A 24,241-nucleotide genomic window follows, 5' to 3' on the forward strand; every position below is an offset into this window, starting at 1 on the left:
AGATTTTCTCATCCGCAGGAGCGTCTCAGTGGACTGGCTTGGCCTGCTCAGCCCCACCCCACAGCATATTTAAAGAGACAGCGCTACGCTACGTTACGGTACGCTGCGCTCCACACCGCCAACCAGTCACCACGGCCAGAACACCACTCTCCACACTCACACAGCTGGGGGGGGGGGTCGGCTAGCAGGATGTACAGTATCATAGCCACATCCATGTTAATGAATGCGCTTGTGTGGCGAAGCCTTTTTTTTACGATTGTCTCATGGGATCACGGCAGTGTGTTTTCTTGGCTTCTGAGTCAAGCCAAGGATAGTAGCTAGATAAATAGATGGATGAATGCAGAGCCTTGTAAATAAACAGACGACTCTTTAAGGGACCCGATATATACCTTGTTTTTTTTCTACGGACCCTCAATAATGACACAACAGATGGGCACGCATGCAGGTGCTATGGGGTCCTAGTATAATTGCCACTTATCAGGTTCCTCTTCTTCTCCAGAAAGGACAAGAGGGGGGGATGGGGGGGATGGGGGGCATTGAAAAAGAGAAGGGCAGTTGACATGATGACACCTTAATGGCACTCATATCCAGCTGTCAAGACAAGTCATTACCAGACAACTGAGTGGGTGAGGAAACAAACAGCAGATTTTGGAACATGTCTGTTATCTGGAAACCTGATGAAAGATATGTGGAGTAGGCATGTTCACCCTCTCACGCACACACACACACACACACACACACACACGCTACACACACACACACACACACACACAGACATAGACACAGACACACACGCACGCACACACACACCACACACACCACACACACACACACACACACACACACAGACATAGACACAGACACACACGCACGCACACACACACACACACACACACACACACACACACACACACACACCACACACACACACACACACACACACACACACACACACACACACGCACACACACAGACACACACACACACACACACACACCACACACACACCACACACACACACACACACACACACACACACACACACACCACACACACACCACACACACACACACACACACACACACACACACACACACACACGCACACACACAGACACACACATTTGTACATTTATTCTAGTGTATGAGCAGTGTGCATGATGAATATGGTTTATGATGTTTGTTGTGTAGTTGTGTGCAATGCAAAGTTTCTGTGTGATGCTGACTTCACAAAGACAACCTGGACAAGAGGAAGATAATGTCAAAAACATTTACTCTCCAATGGTCAGTTAATATTTTGTAGCACTTGCACTCTGTTGAGGCAATGAAAAAGATCACAATTCTCTCAAACACGTTGTCTAGCAACAGAAATAAAAAGATGTACTGACATTTTCAATACAGGTTGTCAGACATGTCTACTTTCACAAAATGTTGTTTGAGTTTAAGATGTCCACTACAGAGAGTGCTGCAGGATATGCTAAACAACATTTGGGATAATTTCTTTTCCTTGCATCAGACAAGTATCTATATACCCAAAATGATAGGTAAAGGAGACCAGGGCTTACAAACACAAATGATCCTCTTAGTCCCTCAGACACACGTTCTGCAGGTTTCGGTTCCCTTTTTCACAATCAAGTTAGGTCAATTGATATGTGCCACTGATTTTCTTTACTCGCTCCACGTGTCCTACGTGATCATGGTATGTTGGAATGGGAGGCTCAGCAGAGTGACAAGAAACTGCCTATTTTGTTTCACTGATGCTCTTTAATGTTACGCAAACGTTAGGGGCACGAAATGGCAAAGTACATAACCTAGAACACCAAAACATACACAAAGGTGGGCACAGCGTATAGCACCTGTTCCTCTCAGAATTACACATGTTACCTGACTACGTCCCCACATAAAGCCCAAGCCCTGGTCTCCTTTGCTAGACATGGCAACAACATGACGACAAGAGGTCCAACACCTTGGTGTGTCATTTTTGGAATAGAAATGAGCGTGAACAAAATCCTACATGTTTTTTTTTTTACAAGGCTTTTTTTTTCATTATGTTGTTGCGTTATGTGACATCCACATCTGCACATAAAAAGTATATATATTTGTATTTATATAATATATATAATATTCATACTCTATTGACAGTTTAGTCTACGATGAACTTAAGGAACCACTGATCTCTGCGGGGGGAAATGTGGATTTTTCTCAAACTTGAACTATTTTACAACACAGGGTTGTCTAAATTGTACATCTTTGCAGGGATTTCAACTTTCAAAGCCCCTTTCCCACCCCAACCCCACATAGAATTCCAGGATTTAGTGACAGAATGTATTCTTTATGTCTTTAAAACACACTTTTAAAAAAAAGGAGAAACGAAACGTAATCAAACTCAACGCATTTACAAACTGGCATCATTAAAACCAATGATGTGTTGCTGAATAGAAACCTCAACACCATTTTCTACGGTAGCCCCTGGCTCAGGGATATTCATGTTTGGCACATTTGTACAAAATTGGATGTAAGCACAGCTCACTAGTTTGCTAGTTACGAACAGCTGGGTACTCTTCATGAAGTTGACCAGGGCAGGTTTAACCCCCCCACCCCCTTCGGCTACACACAATGTGGGGAAAAGATTGTAGGTAATGAGAGGAAAGCAATTTTTCTGTGCAAGTAAACTGGTTTCAGGCAGTGTAGCACCATATGTGTGATGATGCTGTGTGATCAGAGTGTTAAGAGTGCAGCTGTCAGATGTGTGTGTGTGTGTGTGTGTTGTGTGTGTGTATGCTGATATAAGAGTTAAACCACCACAACTGACACAAAGGACACGGCTGAGGCCTTCCATGTGGCGGACCAAGGTTACTGCTCATATGAATTAGCTCTCCATTTTGCGCTCTTGTGTTGCCAGAAGTCCAAACTAAACATAAACAAAACGATGCGTGTATGCCATGACATAAGAGACGCGGTACACCTTGTGTAATGTACACAAAAGCACTCGCGTCTCAAAGAAATGTACATCAGACAACTTAACACTGAAAAAAGAGAAAAAGTTCAAAAGAAGTTTTAGAAACACAAAAATAATATTCAAAAAAGATATAAAGGCTAGGTGTCTCTGTAGAGGCATGAAACGCAAGTCGAAGCAAACCAAAAGAAATCTGGTAAGAAAGGTGTGACAATGTATCTTCCTCAGTGTCACCTTATGTCTCTCCACTTGTGCTTGACGTACGTGTCCCCAGTAGTATGCCACATATTTACAGTAGACACATTTCCTCTTCAGACGCTCCCGACTCTCTACTGATCCCCCCCCCTCCCCCCCCCATCACAAAAGTCCCAACAGACCATCGATTTAAAAACACATTCCGTTTCCTTCTTATGCAACCCCCATGATGTTCATAGTATTCATGTTTGGCCGTGGAGCCCCCACCCGCCCCATCCCCCGCCCCCCGTCTCTCTTCCTGCCCCCCCCACCCCCCCCCCCCCCCACTCCCTCCTCCAGCGTCTGCCCGAGTGATGACATGGAGGAGCACTGGGTGGAGCAGGCTTGGACCAGACGGAGTCTGCTGCAAAAAAATGTCTCTTGTGGTGGTCATGCACATGCGGAGGCTTCATGTCACCGTGTCCCGACTGCCCCTTCCGGCCCTTCCTCTCTCTCGTCCAGAACCCCCTTACACCCCTCTCCCCCTCACATATCAACCCCTCCCCCCCCCACCCCCCCCTCCCCTGCAACTACACCCAGGAGTCTGGAGAGGCCGGGTAGTGACTGGTCTCGTAGTTGAGTTCGCTGTAGGGGCGGGACGCCGAGTAGAAGTCCACGTAGTTGCCGGTGGATTTGAGTCCCAGGGTCATGGTGCCGTCCACGTTGGGCTGCGGGCGCTGGTGCACCTGGTCCTCGTAGAAGCCCTCCTCGTAGTTGGCGCCGGGCGGCGTCTGGAACGGAGGGTAGGCGTCCGGCAGGTTGGCCTGCACCGGCACCTACCGGGGAACAGCATTGAGATTAGCGTGGGTGACCAGGGTCAGCAGCTTTCACTACCACTACTTCACCATTCACTGTGTTGACCATACAGACACACTACTGGCCACACAGGTGAGCACAGGCCTGCTCTATAGCTCACCTGGTTGTGTTTCATGTCGTCTCCAGGAGACACATACGCTCCGCGGTACAGTGTTGAGGTTCCACTGGATATCTGAGCTGCATTGTGGGAAGGAGAGCACATAGAGCTGAATGTTTGATCCTGTTGTCAGATGCAGATAATATTGGTTCCTAATCCACTCTGGTCTACAGACTACTGGCATGACTAAATCACATGTTAGATGAGTTTCATATACACCTAAATTCCTTGCTACATATGACAGGTTGCATCATCATCATCATCATCATCGTCGTCTGCACAATTGTCGTCATCCAGAGATCATTTGAGTATAAAGTTCATGTACTGCAGATGGCGTTTACACGTTTATAGTAGATTATCTGAGTGTGAAGTTAATGTACTGTAGATGCCGTTTACATGCTCATTGTAGATTATCTGAGTATAAAGCTCATGTATTGTGGATGGCGTTTACACGCTCATAGTAGATTTCCTGTGTGCTGTGGGGCTGCAGCACCATCATCACGATTCACATTCATTTCAGACTTGAGGAGCAACAGCAGCTTTCCTCCTCTCTTACCTGCCATGGCATCTTTCCTGGAGGTGTGCTCGCCCTTGTTGCCGTGGTAACCGGAGATGGTCCCCGTGGACTCGTAGTCTGCCTTCCTCTCCTTGAGGCTCATCATCTCTCGGGGGGAGGCGGGAGCGCTCGCTGCACAACAAGCACATCAACGACAGTCATTACGGGCCCACAGAGCCACACACCCCTTTCTCCCTCCCTCCCTCCCTCCTTCCCTCCTTCCCTCTCACTCTGCTGTCTATCTTTCTCTCTTTCTGCTTTGTTCCACCTCTCTCCTTTTCTTTTCCAACCTGCTCCGTCTCCTTAGTGAGCTTTAATGATTTTTTTTAGCTCTCGCTCGACACTCTCTTTCACCCGAGCTGCTCTTCCTTTCCAAGGAGTATTTAAAGAACCACTGGCCTGTCCTGCCAGACACAATAAAAGTCGCTTTAAAAGAAACAAATCAATACCGTGTTTTTTTTTCTCTCTTTTTGGTCTTCAGGTAGATGAGAATGGCTCGGTCGCTGTAAATCTACTGAGCTGTGAGTGCCAAAAGCAAAACACAAACAGACTCTTCTTGCCCTGCGCTTGGCCAAAACGACGGCTGACATTCCACCGAAAACACACCAGACTTTGTGTATTAGCATCAGGGGGACACCTGAGCATTGACTGAGCTCCCCTCTACCCAGGGGAAATGGAGGGAAGTGAGACCAGAGGACACTGGCTTGGGTGGCCTATTGGTTCTCCCCTTGGTCAACCCATGTATACATTTCTGAGGCCCTACTTCCTCCTCTTGCCTGCCAAGGCATCTCTCCTGGAGGTGTGCTCGCCCTTGTTTCTGAATGGGACTGCTATCAAAACAGCTCAAAACAGTGCTGTCAGCTTCAACGTCCCTGATTTGTTGCAATGGGGACCTGGCTGGCTCGGTGGTGTGTTCTCGTGGTGGGTATGGTGCAAGTTTCAACACACAGAAGGCCGTGTTGTAATGACGATCACGTGGGCACGGCCACAGCCACCGCCACACGTGGTGCCATATCAGTCTCTGCCCAGTGAAGAGGCTCTAACACCTGATATGGCAGTGCCAAGCGATCAATTTACCAGTGCGTCTGCCCTGTCAAACACAGCACAAAACTAACAACGTGTGAACTCTGTCTGTCTCTCTCTCTCTCTGAGTGTGTGTGTGTGTTTTGTGTTTGCTGTATGTGTGCATGTAATCACCTGATGCTATGGATAATGCAAGAACATTAAGTGCGAGACGATTTTAATTACAGCGTCGGCACCAGAGGACATGCCAAACAGGTGTCTTATTAGAGGCAAGGTTTAATCAAAGTAATGTCACCGGGAACACAAGTTGTTATTAAGGCGCATGGCAGGGCCTCTTTAGCGGGTGCATCCAACCTGTGAACACATTAGAGCTAATTGGGTGAGACAAGGTCTCCACTATGGAAGCAGCATGGTGCCTATGAGCAGGCCCTGGATCAGTGTGATGGGGTGACACTTTTATGGAGATGTTTTGTCTCCTTGATTGACTTCAAACTACTTTGAGAAACTCGGGGGTCCAAACTTTCTGCATTTTCTAACCCTGGAAAACAAGAATAAAGAAAATCTAAAGTCCTATGTGTGCTTGGTGACAGCTCAATCATGGCTGAAATCCTTCCTCGGAGGGATGCTGGGCCAGCCTGACAGCCGCGGAGTAACTGACCATTGAGGCTGACCTTCGCGTGGGCTTTCTGAGGGGCTGCTGACAAGAGGCCACCGGAGTGGCCGGGGAAATAAGGTTCTCAAACGGCTGAACTCTCACCGCGCTGCCAGAGCGGATTTCTCAACCTCAGGCCCTGGGACACTGAGGGGCCTCACTTAGCGCGTCCAGCCTGGGACTCTAAAGGCGGTCACTTCAAGTGCGGAGGCCGCGCTTGGGAGATGACAACAGGAAATGGGGACTGACCGGATCGATTGTTGGGGGACGTCCTGACGGGAGAGATGGAGGGGGTCCGGGAGGAGGAGTAAGGCCGTTGTCTGTCCCGCTCTATCGTGGAGGAGGAGCCCACAAAGTGATACTGAGAATATCCGTCCTGCAACACAGGTAAAGGTAACTCACATGAAACTTAAATAATAACTGAACCATTATTTAGTGTGTAGTACCACCTAGGAACTTCAGTTCAAATATGTGTTATTTGTTTTATTTTTTCTCTGATAAAGAAAGTAGATAGTCCGCACTCTGGAGACTCCAAACCGACAAGGTTTATTTAAAACAACACGCAACGTTTCGACCCACCAGGGTCTACTTCAGGCATTATTTTTTTCCCCTATCACTGTCACTGTTTATTTTCAATCTTTGGACTGAACAGTACCAAAAAGTAAAAGAAAAATAGCACAAAATAGAACACTTTCACACACATACCTTTTTGTAGAGGCTTCGTAAGTCCCTGTATTGCCACATACTGTTAAGGACTTGTGAGGCTGCCTTCACCACCTTAGGAGAATGTCTGTGGGAGAGACAGGCAGAGTTGAAACGAAGCCCACACACGGCATATGCACTGACCTAATTCTGCTCTATTACAATAGAGTGGCTCCACACAAACCATTCTCTGCTACATCAACTCACATGAAGAAGTGCAGACGACATCTCAAAGTGCATTACAGAAAAGCGCTACAAGAACAGAACAGTCCGTGATTTAATTTTGGTGTTTGTGAAAGGCTGTTGATACAGCGGCTCAACAGGCAATCAAATTGCAGTCTTCCGACTCCATGAGGCTGCGTGTTGATTACAGATAGCATCTTTCATAGCGCTTATCTATTCATCTGCTCCACCAGGATTCAGTTTTGCAGTTTGCACTTATCAATCTGTGCACTTATCATACGACTTGTAAATGTGGTTACAAATATGGTTCAAGGGTATTTACACCAAATGGAAAACAACTTTGAATGTGAAAGGTAGCTGCTGTTCAGCCCCCAAATAAAGAAATAAAGAAATAAATTAAATGGCATAAATTACACTTCTGAGCCCACTGCCTGAGGCGTTTCCCAATCTATCATTTTTCCTCATGCGAGGTCCACAGCCATAGGGGAATTAATTAGCAGATAGCCGTTCTGATTGGCTCTTTAAACACAAGCTGAACCACACAGGGCTCCACATGGTTCCTCTGTCAGGAGACCTGGAGAACGTGAGAACCGCTAGAGTGGGAAGAACACAGGTAGCACGTCCCAGTGGTGCCCCCGTGCCCAGCCGTGCGGTCAGTACGTACTTGTCGCCTTTGCTGCGGGCGATGCCGATGAGCTTCTCGATGCCGCCGGCGTCCCGTAAGGCCTTGGTGTTCTCCATGTTCTTGGTGATGACCTCGTGGAGGGCGCAGCAGATGGCCGTGATGGTGTCGTCCGACATGGTCTTCCCCGCCAGGCTGCTGGCCGGCGCGCCGCCGCCGCTGCTGTTGTTGTTGTTGCCTCCCGGCAGACGGTGGACCAGGTCCCGCATGGCGTACTTACCTACGGACACAGGGGAGGAGAAGGATGGGGGGAAGAGTTGGATGAGGAGTCCAGAGACAAACACTTCTCCAAATGAAACGAGCGTAACTGGCATACCAATCAGCCCATGAATATCACTACTTTAAAAGGAACGTAAAAGCTCTCGCGCCAACGTCTTTTCAGTACAAGATTTCAGCAAGAAAAGCTATTGGAATGGAAATGTGTAAAAGTCGGCCCTTTGACTGCCTATAAAGCACTCCAGTGAAGAGCGAGAGGCTAATAAAGAGAGTAATGAGCAGGCAGCAGTCTGATGGGCCTCCCTGGACCCCATCACTAGCACAGCCGCAGCACTACCACTGTCTCTACCGCACCACCTCCGCCTGAGCAGCCACACACCACACCAGCCCTCACTGTGGTGCTGACCAACACACTAACACTGTATAGCCTAACACTAACACTGTATAGCCTAACACTAGCACTGGACAGCCTAACACTAACACTGGACAGCCTAACACTGACACTGGACAGCCTAACACTAACACTGGACAGCCTAACACTGACACTGGACAGCCTAACACTAACACTGGACAGCCTAACACTAACACTGGATAGCCTAACACTACCACTACAGGCTAACACTAACACTTGACAGCCAAACACTAACATTTGACAGCCAAACACTAGCAATGGAGAGCCTAACACTAACACTGGAGAGCCAAACACTAGCAATGGAGAGCCTAACACTAACACTGGAGAGCCTAACACTAACACTGGAGAGCCTAACACTAACGGAGGAGAAGAAAAGAAAAGCCACGATAAGAAAAAAGCGAGAGTAATTCAATGGGCTGAAATGCTCATGCATGCATCCTTTATCAATTATTAAGGCTTGGGATTCCTATTTCTGTGCTGACATTTGTGTGACCAGCGCACGCTATCCACTGTGGGCATGCGGGGCCTTTTCAGAGATGCTGCGCTCGCTAGCGCAGGGCCAAAGGCGGATGCAGCGGCTGCCTGCGCAGAAATGTCAGGCCCCCAGATATGTCCACAAAGCACACAAATGTCCACAGCTCAAACAGTAGCTCTACAGTAAGTGTGTGGATGGTTTGGGCTTTACATACTGGTGAAAATGAGAACGCTAAAACAGACTGAGGGCAGGGCTAATTTCATGTCTATGGTAGACATGCAGGGAAACTGGGTGAATTGTATTTTATTGTTGAGGAAATGTCTTCATCTTCTTTATTCCACAACAAACACACCGTCTTTTTCGGTAGGGTACAGAGAGCGACTAGGAATATGAACCAGGAGATTAATATTCAGAGAGCCTGGGGACAACGTTCAATCTATTCAATATAGATTTATTTTAAAAAAGGAGAAATGACTCTCAGTAGCATCATGATCATGATGAAAAGAGAGAGAGAGAGAGAGAGAGAGAGAGAGAGAGAGAGAGAGAGAGAGAGACTCAAAGACTCCAGAGCGAATGCTTCTGCCAATCTCACCAAATCCAGTTGGCTGACCAAGAGATGGGTGACTGATGCGTAAAAAAAAGACGCTGACGTACCGATGAGCTCTTTGTTCCTCACGTCCAGGGCCATGTTCCGCAGGGCAGTGGCCACGGCACACACAACGCGGTCATTATCTATCCTCAGCAGCTCCACCAAGATGGGCAGGCCTTTCTCCTTACGCACGGCTGCCCGGATATAGACAGACCACTGGGAGAGGACAGAGAGAGAGAGAGAGAGAGAGAGAGAGGGAGAGAGAGAGAGAGAGGGATGAAAGAGAGAGAGGCAGGGAGGGGGAGTGGGGAGGAGAGCTGTCAAAAATGGATCTCTTCCATCAGTGCAGATGTCATGTCTGGTCAGCAGAGCTCGGTGCGTGCCATGCCTTGCATGTGCATTCAGCAAAACTGGTTCAGCATGAAGGGAGCGTTAACACAGTGGCTAGGAATGTGGGGGTGAGGGGGAGGAATGGGATGTGCTTTTCTTGTGTCCAGAACACAAAACTCCAACTGTAACATGTCACTATTGTTAAATAGCATACAAAGCGTTGACGTTCGCTATAACATAATCTTTCTAATCTTTCAAAATGGTACAAGAAATGCACCAACTACACTTTTGCTATGAAGCACATTCCACATAACATTAAGGGGAAAAACAAACAAACAAACAAATGGGTTTCGAACTCCATGCCAATCAGGGTTTAGGGTCAGGGATAAACAAAAATGACACACGACACACACGACAGGCGTTCAAACCGGCTGGTTTGGGTCCGTACAGGTCCGTGGGTCTGGTTGGGGTTACTCACTGGTTTGGGCGCGGGGCCTACCTTCCAGCTGCCAGCTGCCAGGTTCTGTAGAGCCCCGGCGGCGCCCTCTAGCGTGTCGGGGTTGGAGCACTCGGACAGGAGCGTGAGGTAGGGCTTCACAATGGACGGGTGCCACAGCATCTGCAGCCCTTTGGGCGGGTCGCTGGAGTCGGGGAACGGCCCCACGCCATCCCACTACAGACGGCCAGGGGAGGAGAGAGGAGAGAGGAGAGGGGGGGGGGGGGAGGGGGAGGAGAGGGTGTCTAAGAGTCAACGTCTGAACTGAAGACATCAGCTACTTTATGAATATGTAGTACAGGTATTTACAACAAGAGAGCTAAGAGCAATGCAGTCCCAGAGGTGAACACAATTATGCATATCTGCACTGAGTGTCTTTTCCCCCCACAGTACAGCGATGTTCCGTTTTAAAGGAGACACTCTGGGCCTCTGCCTCAGCAGATGTGCATTTGCATGTTTAAAGAGGGAGCTACAGAGAGCACATTTTGGTTAGTTATGTGCCATAATACCGCATCATTCAGACCTTTTTACCTCATTAAAACCGATACAAGTGTGCAACAAACATGGCATCTCCCCTTTTCAAAGAAAAGCTAATGAAATCAGCAAGAAGCTAATTATCCACAGGCTTAGAACAGGCATCAGCCCCTCAATCCAGCGCATGGGCCATTCACACACACGCTAATTGCAAACAGCTGCAAAAAGGGGAGAGAGAGAAAATCAGAGAGAGAGAAAATCAGGGAAAGAGAAAACGAGAGAGAAATCAAATGTGTCACACAGACAGAGAGAGGAGGAGAGAGGAGGTGGAGGAGGAGGAGGAGAGAGGAGGTGTAGATCCAAACTGCAGACCTGGTCGTGGGCCTTCTTTTTCTTCTTCTTCTTGCCCCAGCATCCGGAACTCTCTCCGTCTTTGCCGCTGGCCTCGCCGCACAGCACGCCGTCCAGCTCCTCCGAGCCCAGCTGCTGACCCTGAGACGTCTCCACCGCCAGCCGGTAGGACAGGTTCCTCAGGATGCACACGCAGTTCTCTATAGTCTGGCCACGGGAAGGAGGGGGGGGGGGGGGGGGGGGAGAGAATTTTACAACCATCTTTATTTTACAAAAGCATATATCATGTTACATCTTTAAAATCACAACCAATCTAGGATGAATAAATAAAGAATAAAATAAGAAATGAAAATAAATCATAACAGACATTGTGCAAGTACTAGTTTGAGAGAGAGAGAGAGAGCGAGAGAGAGAGAGAGAGAGAGAGAGAGGTATAGTCATGTCAGGAGTGGAGTGGGGCGTGGGACATTGGGAAATAAGAAGAGAGAGAGCATGAGAAGCTGTGGTGAAAACAGAACAACACAATTAAGGGAAAAAACAACACTGTTTCCTTGACAACCCATCCTCTCTCCCAGCTCTCTCTCAAAATCTCTCAAAAACTTCTGTCACACCCAAAACACGTCAAAACAAACCGTTTCATTCCAGAAGCCAATTTAGCCTCTTTTGCCCGATATGACGGAATCTGGTGTTCATAATGGCTCTTGTTAGAGTGGTCGCCTGGACCCGGTCCAGCTGAGTGGCGGGGAGCTGATCCTATTGTGATGAGCGGCAAGGCGGAGCAAAACAATGAGGCCGGCTTTGATCTTGTAAACGCTTTCTGGGGGATTAAACTCTGACTGTCTTCTCCTAACTGCTTCTCACAACGCATTACGGGCACCAGACAAAGACCCTTGGAAATCAATCAAAGCAGCTCGGCTCAACGGAGTCTCGCCGTATGTAGTGTGCGCTGCGTATTCATATGTATATGTATGTGACCTCGATTGAAGGAACTTTTTGTGTCCGTCCGAGCTGGTTTAACGCTAGAATAACGTTAATGTAACGCCCTTATGGGCGCGATGCTGCTCTACACATGCTGCTTAGTGAATTTCACTAGTGTTCTTGAATTTCCCCTTGGGGATCAATAAAGTATCTATCTATCTATCTATCTAGTGTGATGCGTGGTGTCGAGGGCGGGCGCTCCAACCTTGCTGTCGATCTCGCTGCTGCCCAGGGCCGTCTGGATGACGTAGAGCAGCGCGTCAGTCAGACCCTCACACTCGCGCATCCTCCTGCGCGCCTCCTCGCCCGCCGAGCTCACGTTCCTGAGAGAACAACACACACACACACACACATTACATTACACTGAGAGAACAGCACATCACCGGGGGTCACACACACACACACACACATTACATTACACTGAGAGAACAACACATCATCGAGGGTCATACACACATACACACACACATGCACACGTTGCACTGAGAGAACAACACATCATCGAGGGTCTCAGACACACACACATTACATTACACTGAGAGAACAACACATCATCGAGGGTCATACACACATACACACACACACACACACATTGCACTGAGAGAAAAACACATCATCGAGGGTCTCACACACACACACATTACATTACACTGAGAGAACAACACATCATCGAGGGTCATACACACAGACACACACACACATTGCACTGAGAGTACAACACATCATCGAGAGTCACACACACACACACACACACACACACACGTTGCACTGAGAGAACAACACATCATCGAGGGTCTCACGTCACATACACACATGACATTACACATTACTGTATGTATACAACTCCCACACCACTCATAACAACATCAAGTTACAAGTTATCTCTGCTTTCTTGCAGCGCTCTGTGGCATGTCACAATATTCCGATCACTTCTAACAGCATAACCGCATTACTACAAGAGCATTACAAATCACTACATGACATATCATTACATGAGATCATGTTCCAGCGCCATTACATCATTCTCCTGCCTGCGTCCCTATTGTAATACACTGATGTGCAATCTCCACTGTGCCACAACCCAGGCTGGGGAACTAAGGCATCATTCATCCACATTACACATTCACATGATAAGGTGCCAAAAGCCATTGCAAACCAACCAAATCTAGGCTGGGTGAACCCTGCCTGAACTTCCGGGGAATTTGAATCAGCAGATCTATCTCCTCTGTTTACTGCCAGAACCTTTGGCTCCAATCAGAAACGGCCCTGGCGCGCTATTGGCCGGTGACGTGACTATAACGAAACTTAAGTGACGCTAAGTGCAGTAGAAACAAAGCGCAGCCTCCCCAGACTAATGTTCAATCTTAAAAGATTGAGCTTAGTATGGTGAAAACCAGACTACCAAATCTACTAATATCAAGCTTAAATCTGTCTGCTAATTACCCAATTTATAGATCATTACATTTTGCATATCATTCAGATTTTGCAACTGACCCCAACATGGACCAGGACTGGACTCCTGGACAGGATCATGAAAAAAAAATACTTTAATAACCTGAAAAACTCATTTTTCTCAGTAAATGCAACAGCAAATGTGTGGCTGGTGGGTAGAAGGTCTAATTGTGCATTTGCAGTATACTGTAGGTACCATCATGTCTGATTGGAGCATTAGACCGTTGCAACTGTCCACACTCTCCCCAACTATGCTTTACAGTAATATAGTACACTTAACATACTACAAAGTATACTTTATCCTCTCGTGTCTTAACACCATTTCCTGAAGCTCCCTAACAAACATGCGGTGCTCCGGTGGAGATCCTCCTTCTTTCTGGTGAAGGCATAAACAGCTGGTGCATGTAATCGGGAGGTGCCTGCATGTGTTTACTAAAACCAGCCCAATGTGAGCAATGCCAGCGGCCGCTGCTAAAAGTGTCCTTGTCCTCAGGAGGTGTGAAGAGGGGAGATTCCCACTGCGCTCGAGCTGCACGCTGCGCCGTTTCACCTTGCAAACACTCCCCGAGGTGCTCCAATTAAAGTCACCTGACGGGCCACTGTCCACAGCACAATAGCACGCTAATTAACAAATCCTCTACGGAGAACCACGCTCATGCCCCCTCATACAAATATGAAATGACACACAGTGGCCATTTGCACCTGGGCACTAATAGCCCTGGCCTCACATTGTGGTGCATCCATTAAATAAAAAATTAAAATATCAATAAACACAAGAACGCTTGTGCAAGTTTGGAAATAAGCATGAGATTCTCAAGACTTTTTGTTTTTGAGATTTTCTGAGATATCCGAAATTCTACAGCAATCTTTGGGACATGGCGCAGTAAATGCCAGTGGCTGATCAGCATGTGACCTGCCCCTCCGACGGGCTTGGCCAATCAGGAGCAGGAGCAGGAGTGAGTGGTGGTGCTGGTGACTAATCCCTCGTCTACCGAGAGCACGGGGCTGCCTGCAGCCAGGGCTGGTGGGGTTCAGCAGCGCCTGATCTTACCAGCCCTCCTCCATGACACCGCCGCTGTGAGGAATCAAAGGCGGAGGTGTCTGGTTGCCCCCCTCCACACACACACACACACACACGCACACACACATAGACACACACACACACTCCTGCCCCTCTCTGTGTTCGGCAGGTGGGGGTGTCGGCTCAGGTGGTGTGGCGCTGTCGTTCAACCATCAAATATTCAATCAGACTTCCTGTTCCCCCGGCGACCCGTGAGGTGGATTAATTGCGGCGGTGAGCGCGGGAGCTTAGCCCGGCCGCCCCTCAGTCATCATGACTCAGCGCTTCCCCCTCCCCCGGCACCTCTTTATCGCCACCCAGCCAGGGACGGGAACAGGGAACGCTCCCCTGGGATTAGGCTATTCAGCGCCTCCATACGCCCCGACTACACATTACATTACGCCACCCTACTGGTGATCTGCTCTCTCTCTCTCTCTCTCTCTCTCTCTCTCTCTCTCACACACACACACACACACACACTAACACACACTTACAGTACATACATACACTCTCTCTCACACACACACACACACACACACACACTGCAAACAGGGCACGATGTGCATTAATCAAAAGCCCTCTTTTGGACAAAGCCTGTGATTGGTGCTAAGCCAACAACTTCTTGACATATCGTTTCATACATTAGTCATAACTAACATGCACACATGTCAACACTGCACATACAGTAACTGCATCATGTGTGTGTGTGTGTGTGTGTGTATGTGTTTGTGTGTGTGTGTGTGTGTGTGTGTGTGTGTGTGTGTGTGTGTATGTGTGTGTGTGTGTGTGTGTGTGTGTGTGTGTGTGTGCAGTGTTGCATGTGAAGTGTGTCCATTCCTCCAGCATGAAGCAATGATATATCACATGATGCATCAGCACGTTTCCCAGCCAAGGGGAGTGCGGCTAAAAATGGACAATCCAAAAAAAAGGGAAAGAAAAAAAAAACTGCACAAGCAGGCAAATGTATTAGGCAGATCTCATAATTCTTCCTCGACAGCTTTTTGTGCCGGTATTCTAGGGGGATTGGGTGGGGGTGAGGGTGGGGTGCTATTCACATAGCTGCACTATAGGAGTTTGACGGAGAGCCAATTGTCTTCCTGTGCCAGGTCCATAATCATGTGGCCTTTGAATCCAATAATGGAGGCTCACCCAGGGAGGACAGATTATTCCCCACACCCGACTGACAGACAGGGCCCATTTCGCTTCATCTCCCCTCATCCACTGGCTTATTGCATAATAGACCAAAACCAGTGGCATTCATTCAATACGACCAAACCTATTTATTCAAATCAATTAGCTTAACATATCAGTTAAGCACTCGCTGAATGTGGACAAAGCCGATTAAGAGATTCCTCGTCCGCTCGTGGGCGGGCTGGGCCAAGGTATCTGTAAAAACCACTGGCCTGTGCAACTGTTTGTTTTTTTCCCCCACGTAATGGCACATCATACGGTAAAAGTGATTAGCCTGTTAGAGAGGACAATCGCTCAGGTGCACGAGGGATGGAAAGCCAATTCTGTTATCTTCCAGAGAGACTGTTAAAGAGGCAAGTCAGAGTAATAGAACATAATGCAGCATCACAGCAGCGGGTTTGGGATAGAAGAAGGCTTGGTGTGTTGACCCTTCAGCATGTGCAGTACATAGACATACATACTGTTCATACTTACACACACACACACACACACACACATACTGTATACACAGTATATAGATACATATATATACATACAATATGAATTAATTTACATTCATGCATTTGTTTACATTACTGCGCTATGACTAATGTGGTAACCATGTGCTACTGCCTATTCGCCCACAGTAAAGCTACATTAGGGATGCATGGGCTAGCATTTCAGCAGCGCCACAGCCTCTGAAATATGCTGAAAGAGTACTCTGGAGACCTATAGAGCACAGTGTACAATACAGCATGTGTATCTGGAGCTGGCCTTGTGGGAGGCCATGCTTGTATGAATGTATGCACATGCTTCCTTGAGGATGAACAATACGTGTGTGTGTGTGTGTGTGTGTGTGTGTGTGTGTGTGTGCGTGTGCGTGTGTGCGTGTGTGTGTGTGCACGTCTGTGTGTGTATGTGTGTGTTTGTGTGTGTATGTGCAGTATGTGTGTGTGTATGTCTGTGTGTCTGTATATAGTGCATTTGTATATTGTTTGTGTGTATGTTAGTGTGTGTATGTACTGTGTGTGTGTGCATGAACATGTGTGTGTGTGTGTGTGTGTGTGTGTGTGTGTAGGTGTGTGTATGAGTGTGCACTGACCTGAGGCACCCAGTGGCGTTGCGGAGCACCTGTGAGGAGTGGAGGTGCAGCTTGCGGTCGTCTTGGTGCGGCGAGGTGTCCCAGCCGGAGTGCGGGATGATGACCGTGTTGGTCAGCACGGCCAGCGCGTCCTGGATGATGGGCATCTTCAGCGCGTCACACGACGACAGGTTCCACAGCACGCCTGCCCAGACAGAGGCAGAGGACACAGTCAGAGGACAGAGACAGAGACAGAGGACACAGTCAGAGGACAGAGACAGAGAGAAAGACAGAGGACACAGAGGACAGAGAGGACAGAGGACAGAGGCCGTACACAGAGGACAGAGACAGAAGACACAGTCAGAGGACAGAGACAGAGGCCGCACACAGAGGACACGGTCAGATCAGTGGCATCACCCACTCTATGGTTAGGTCAAACACACCCTCATTGGCACCACGTCTACTGTGCAAGGAGGCTAAAGGAAATATGAAGAGCTCTTTTCCAAAATGCTATGAATCCATTTTTGAGAACATTAATAAGTAATGTTATGTAATTGTGTATTTCAAGTAATGTCAATAAAGGTGCTGTTGTGTTGTTTGATTGAGTAAAGACAAACCAAATAACAATAACCCAGTTACAGTTCCACTGAAATTACTTGGAAAACAACATTTTCAAAAATGATTTATTCATTGAAAATTCAATAAAATGGTGGATATAGCATTTTGGAAAAGAGGTCTTTGTATATACCACTGACATTTAAACATAAAACAGTGATATCTGTGTTGAAATCCTATTTTGATAGCTAACTTGTTCCGTATGTTTAACTTGTCACCTTCTTCAGAATCCTGAGGTTACAAATCTAATGCTATCATGGGGCAGATGAAGAGACGTATACTGATTTCCTTTGTCCCTGTTCTGGGCTGAGTGTGAACACTGTGTGTCCTATATAGAGCAGGGCGCTCATGTGCTTTACACAGCAGACATACCGTATTAACCAGAGTCAATTGCATTCATTCCGCTGGGACAGAAATCAAAGACTTAGCTGTGCACAACTGCACATTTAAACAGTGTGATATCAACAAAGCCTGCTTCCCCACTAGCACAAGATCCAGTGTGTGTATACCAGCACGCGTTATACATTCAGAATGTGACAGAAGTGAATAATATTACACAGACGGACACTTTCTTATAGAACACACCTGACAACAGGTAGTGTTTACTGACGCACGCATCTTCATGGCAGACAGTTGGCACTGCTGGGGTTATTCTCTGGTCCCACTGCACCACGCACGCTCAATCATGCACAGCAAACAGACTCAAGCCAACCAAGGGCTGACATTCAGCAGAGAAGAAAAGGGCACACCGCACAAAGAGTGTGCCTACGTAGAGGGGAAAATGCACCTGCAGAAATACCTATGCCAAAGGCGAGCAGAACTCAATACTGACACTGTATCAACGCATCTCAGCTCAGGAATCTATCAAATCTATGAAAGAGTTGATGGAGGGGTTTCATCACAGCAGAGGAACGCCTTTGTAATTCTACAGAATGGCAATGATTGAACAACCTTGACAGCCCTAGCAACAATCTCCAAGCAACAACCTCCGAGCAAAGCAAACAATATTTGACCCTCTGTAGGCTATCTGGAAAATGCATATGAACTGTTAAGGCAGAACTGTAAAGGCAATTCTATTGCATGTCTTACTGTATTTATGTTTAGTGCTGTTTCAATATTTACATAATTCCAGAAATTGCAGATTGTATTGTATGATACAGTATATGTCAACTATATGATTCTAAAGAATGTGTATACAGCAGGTAGTTCATTGCTAACTCATTTGAATGATTCTGCCCTGCCCTGCCCAGTAACTGTGACCTTAACATGAGCAGCTGATATTGTCCACTATACTGACCCAGCTGCACTATTGTCATGCCTGATGGATCCCTTCCCTTGACAATAGCCATGCCAGTGTGTAAATGCTCTCATTAACAGTGCTCAGACGAGTGTGACCGGATCCTCTGACTGGATGACTTTCCCTCAGCACTGCAGCTGTAAACAAGTGTTTTGACGCAGCTAATATATGACTATTTATTCCAGGAACAAGCACCATTCCTTAGGCTCGCCCTTACAAAACATCCATCCTTACAAAACAGTGCCATCGTGCACACTGTTTGACTTCATTCTAATTTGCCCTTCAGTCTGTGTAGAATCAACCGGGATACATTCTCATCAGGGGAATTAAATATTAAAAGACAGGAAATAACCGGGAAATGGCCTGTAGGCTATAGCCAGCCAATTAAGCATGAGTTTAGGTCAAAAGGTAGACTACGTGGAGTTAGTGAGTTGAACTAATGGCTTAATGACTCATATTGGGATACTTTCGGACAATAGACTTATAATGCACACATCAGAATCAATCAATCAATTATACTGAACTGAAACAGAGCAAATGCATGCTTAATATACGTCACAAAGTTGCATTATCACCATTTTACTGATGCTGCTTTTACTAGAGCCAATTCTCTCATAGTTGGACCTGATCTTCAAAATCCTTTCCAGCTGTTCTGGAATCTGTAACTAACTGTATACTGTAAGTTCTGTTTGGTTGGGGATAGTGGTGCTGGAACTGGGGATGTAGGAATGCTTTTGGATCCCCACTTTTGGCATTCAGGATATTCAAAATATTTTCCAAGCTATGTCAAAATTAGAGAAGTTACGATTGAAACAGTAACCAAGTCTGCTGTTGCTGAAGCTTCGTTTTATTAGTGAAGATCGATAACAACTTTCTCCGCACATGCCCAACACTGGACAGGAGCGAGTAGAACATTCTATCTCTAACGTATGGCATTAGGAGCGACCCCCAGCTTCAGGGCCTTTAGTGCATCCTCAGTGTCCACATGTGATTGCCTCCATCTCTGCATTTTGTTATGACAGTTGTTTGTGTCTGAAAATAGCGCCGCGCTGAATAGAAAGCATCCTGAAAGAGCGCAGTTCAGTCGTGAGTCGGCTGTGCTGTCGCGCCATTGCTCTGTTGCCCTGTCAACGTTGCTATTCGTTCTCCAAACGCATCCATTGTGCCGTCAAAGTCAACACTTAAAAAAAGTTACCCGTTTGAAAACGACCTCTATGACTCCAGACAGGCATTGAAACACAAGATGGTTTTGTATCTAGTGCACACATTCTGAGCTGAGCACGGCGAGATAGAGCCTTTGGTTGAGGAGCTTTATCTCCTGTTGATCAGCGCGTACAGTACTAGCGGTGACTGCTTCATTCAGGCTCACAGGTCGCTTGAAGCTCTATCAACAACTCAGTGGTTCTGAAATGTGTTTGTGACAAGCCATACCATTTATGAAAATAAATATTTCTGAGGCAGGCCTTTCTAAAATGATGATGATGGTTGTAAATCACCATAAATAGGCTTCAAATGTGCACCTACTCTTAACAGCAGGCTGGTCTAACTATGCTGATATCGGCACTGAATGGGCTGAATTGAGTGGACTGAATGTGGAACATGATGGGCTAAGAATTGGCTTCTGCTATCCAAACAGTATGGTCTCTCTCTGTCTGAAACTGTGTGAAGTTGTGCACTGCCACTGCACTCAGGTTTCAGTTAAAGGTGCACTATACAATTCTAATCCAATCAAATCCAGCAGATGGCTCCTTCACGTCTCCAGAATTGTTCTCTCTGCTAGATTGTTTAAATAGGCACACTCTCTGTCTGTCTCTCTCTCTCTCTCTCTCTCTCTCTCTCTCCCTCTCTCTCTCTCTCTCGCTCTCTCTCTCTCTCTCTCTGGAGCACTGAGAGTGCTGGGCAGTGGGGTCCGGTCTGCTGGCTGCCGTGTCTGGCGCGCGGGGGGGGGGGGGGGGGGGCGTTGGTGGCACAAACCTGTGAGCAGCTCTCTGATCTCCACGTCGGTGGTCTTGCGCAGGAGGCGCACCAGGGCCGGGATGCCGCCGCAGTTCTTCAGGGCGATCTTGTTGTCGTCGTTGGCTTTGCCGTACACCAGGTTCCTGAGGGCCCCGCAGGCGGCGCGGTGCACGTCCGTCATACGGTGGTCCAGGAGGTCCACTAGGAGCTGGATCCCACCCTGCCTGCGGATCTGGGGCCACAACAAGCAACAGCACACTGAGTTTATGGGCGCAAGAGATCAACAGAGCATCATGTTTAATACTATCTACAGAGAAATGTGTTTTTACTTTTCTATCAGCAGATAAGTTTGCAAACAAACAGTTTTCCATTTGCCAGAGGGGTATTCCACAAAGCCGGTTTTATCACAAAACCGGGTAAGTTAACCAAGGGTTTGCGGTAACTCTAGGTTTTCCGTTCCAAAATGAACACGGTATGTTAGTTACTATAGAAACATATGCTCTGAACCTAACCTGGTCGGAGCAGGTTTTGAGCAGGTTAAGTTTGAAAGATAACCCGGTTTTTGCTCAGGGTAGGCTATTTAAACCCGCGATTTCCGCAGCTTTCTCGTGTTCGCAATGGCATGCCCTATTGATGAGAGGTCTATTGACGTCGGAGCGCAAATAATTCGTGCAATTCACCGAGAGTTTGAAAAGACCACGGCTCGACATCTTGATGAATTTTGGCTGAAGCGATATCGTTTTTTACGTTAATCTTTAATATATTTAAATAGCCCTACGTTAGGCTACCAATCGTGAACCTGGCCTCAGTTCACTGAAAACTATTTGCATAGCTCTCCGTTTATTTGAGACGTGTAGTTTTCTGTACAGTATTTGAGATGCTGAGCATAGGGAAAGCGGTCTGCCAATCAGTGCGTAAAGTCTGTCTTGCGCTGGAGCGGTTATAGTGCGCGACTTCATCCTCTTTCCTGGCCACAACTCACGAGGGTCATCATTAAAATGGAGTTTCACCAACTCTCAGGTCACTAATGCTTTAAGTGTCCCCAAGTGGCACAGAAATTATCCTTGCTGTTGACTTTTCATATGGGTATCACTATGATACCATTCGGTTACAATATTATGTCATTGGGTGCATTGATGGCACAAGTGCCTATAGGCCCCAGCCATATATGAGGCCGATTATCAGGAAAGGCTATCACCAGGGGCGGAGTGGGACACTAAAATCCACCGGGAATATTCTGACCACACCGGCCCCCTACCCGCCGCCAGCCCACTGCCGGCCCAACCCACCCATGCCTTGAGCACGACCACCTTCCGTATATTATAAACACAAACAAAATGTTGGCTAAATGTAATATAGTCAATCTATGAAGGTCCAGGTCCAGACTTTCATGTTTCAGTTTTACGGGCATTTGCATGCAAAACATGCAATACACCATTTTTACACTAAATTTCTTGGTTGGGAAATGTATGTCCACATATACTGTAACATATACTGTAATCAAAAGTCAAAAGCATTTTACATCTCTACCTTGCCCTCTCCTTGGGCCTGCTCCTCTCACTGCTCCTGCACCTCCGCACCTTGCTCTTCTCCCTGGGCCCATTGTTCTTACTCTTCCTCATCCAGACATTAGGCTACAGTATTTGTCTTTTTATGTTTCTGTTTCCAAAAACATCACCTCCTCCTTTTACTGTGTAAGTATAATGTAAATGTAAAAAGTAACCCCTGCCACTGAGTCTAAGACAAACTGGAATCAGCTGTGGTTGGCCCAATTTACCCAACATTATCTATGTGCCAGTTATTCAATTGTTTGTTTATTATCAGCTGAGATATATTGTTTTTGAACTGATATCATTGCAGAAGGAGAGGTTACTGAGGGTTGGAATTGTTTTAACTATTGTGGGATGTCATGTGTTAACAGTAACATCTGTAAAATAATAGAAAAACGATCCATCATTTTGTTGTTTGTTAAGAAAATGTAAGCATTGTGGAAATGTGTTCACTGCCTGCATATTGTGCGAAAACTACATGAAATGTGTGAATGGTATGGCCGCAATGTGTTTAGAGTTTTGAAAACGTGACAACTGTTTGGACAAACGCTATGTCAGTCACTGAAAAAAACTGTAAGCCATTTATTCGTTTGAAATGTAGGCTACATGAGTTAACTAGCTTGTGATATTTTCCGTCTAGCAAGTAGCCTAACGTAGTTGAGCTTTGCGTCAATGATTTTCATTCTGTCAAATTTACCTGCACTCGTAATGGCCGTGGACTAGACTACGGGTAGCCTAAATCTGTTTTGAGCATTTAGATGCATGCTCCTCCAGCAGTCGCTTCTTCTTAATTCTGCCTTTTTCAGCCCCCTCTTTCTCTTTCCTCTTCTTGCCTTCCATATTAATCAAGCAAACACCTAATCCGTTCACTATCAAAACGCTACTTTCACGAATAGTGTTGGCTAAGGGGCCATGCCATTAGAGGAGGGGCCGCTCATCTATCCCCCTACATTTCTGTAATAGACTGACCTAGCAAACGTATTTGCCATTCCCAGGAGGCTTTGCTGTTCTATTTTGATTTTATTTGTGACCAAAAGAGTTAAATAACACTTTTTAATAATATGAAGAATTAAATGAAGACACCCAAGGCTACACACAAATGCACTGATCGGAGAGAACTGAGATGAATAGGCCTGTAATTAATATGTAAGGTAACCATGACTAAGGTATATATCGCAACTGAATGGTTTAAATAGTGGTTGGTTTCCATCAATCAGCAATTAACGATGAGCGATTTCAGATGACGGAAACACTTGAGTGAACATCTTATGATAACAAATGTTACAGCGGCCGCTCAGGCACGTCTTGGGCCAGTGTAAATGCAACATCAGGCCGGCCGGCCTGGCGGGAAATGTCCCGAATCTCCCGATTACCACTCCGCCCCTGGCTATCACAAATGTTTAGGTAGGCCTATACGCAGCCTATTGGCCGTTTGTTAATCGCTGTCGATTTTATCATTAGCCAAGAGAATATAGCCTATGATGCTTCGTACATGATAACTTATGTGGAGGCACAATTGCCTGGTTTGGTCTACGATGCAGGATGTAATTTGAGCTATACATTTCAACAGACTGCGTTGCATTATGAACATATCATAGACCTTATATAATTGTTGCGCTTGTGCAAGATAGCTGAAAGTTTGTATTTGGTCGCAGCGCAATTCGATGGGTAGCTCCTTGGGGATCGAGGGTATCCATGCCTCCCGACGCTCATCACCCTGTAGGCTACCCTAATCCCGCTCCTGGACCACAGGCAACATTTAACCTGGCACACAGCAGAACCCGCGATTGAAAACACATTTGTGATATTGAAGTCCATATTTCAATGCCTACGTAGTAT

At 46.8% G+C, this 24,241-nt stretch overlaps 1 protein-coding gene across 1 annotated transcript in view; it reads right to left on the minus strand.

Moving 5' to 3' along the window:
* Window positions 1-3,719: 3,719 nt before the first annotated feature.
* ctnnd2b (catenin (cadherin-associated protein), delta 2b) overlaps window positions 3,720-24,241 on the minus strand; it is a 78,678-nt gene continuing 58,156 nt past the window's right edge. Inside the window, exons 12-23 of the mRNA XM_062554409.1 lie at window positions 20,871-21,084; window positions 17,006-17,189; window positions 12,427-12,544; window positions 11,265-11,450; window positions 10,401-10,595; window positions 9,658-9,808; window positions 7,883-8,120; window positions 7,039-7,123; window positions 6,583-6,709; window positions 4,659-4,790; window positions 4,106-4,182; window positions 3,720-3,965 (exon numbers count right to left, since the gene is read on the minus strand). Of these exons, the coding sequence (XP_062410393.1) occupies window positions 3,720-3,965; window positions 4,106-4,182; window positions 4,659-4,790; window positions 6,583-6,709; window positions 7,039-7,123; window positions 7,883-8,120; window positions 9,658-9,808; window positions 10,401-10,595; window positions 11,265-11,450; window positions 12,427-12,544; window positions 17,006-17,189; window positions 20,871-21,084 (1,953 nt within the window). The remainder of the gene's footprint in view (window positions 3,966-4,105; window positions 4,183-4,658; window positions 4,791-6,582; window positions 6,710-7,038; window positions 7,124-7,882; window positions 8,121-9,657; window positions 9,809-10,400; window positions 10,596-11,264; window positions 11,451-12,426; window positions 12,545-17,005; window positions 17,190-20,870; window positions 21,085-24,241) is intronic.

Source organism: Sardina pilchardus, chromosome 2 (genome assembly GCF_963854185.1).
Source record: "Sardina pilchardus chromosome 2, fSarPil1.1, whole genome shotgun sequence".
Lineage (NCBI taxonomy): Eukaryota > Metazoa > Chordata > Actinopteri > Clupeiformes > Clupeidae > Sardina > Sardina pilchardus.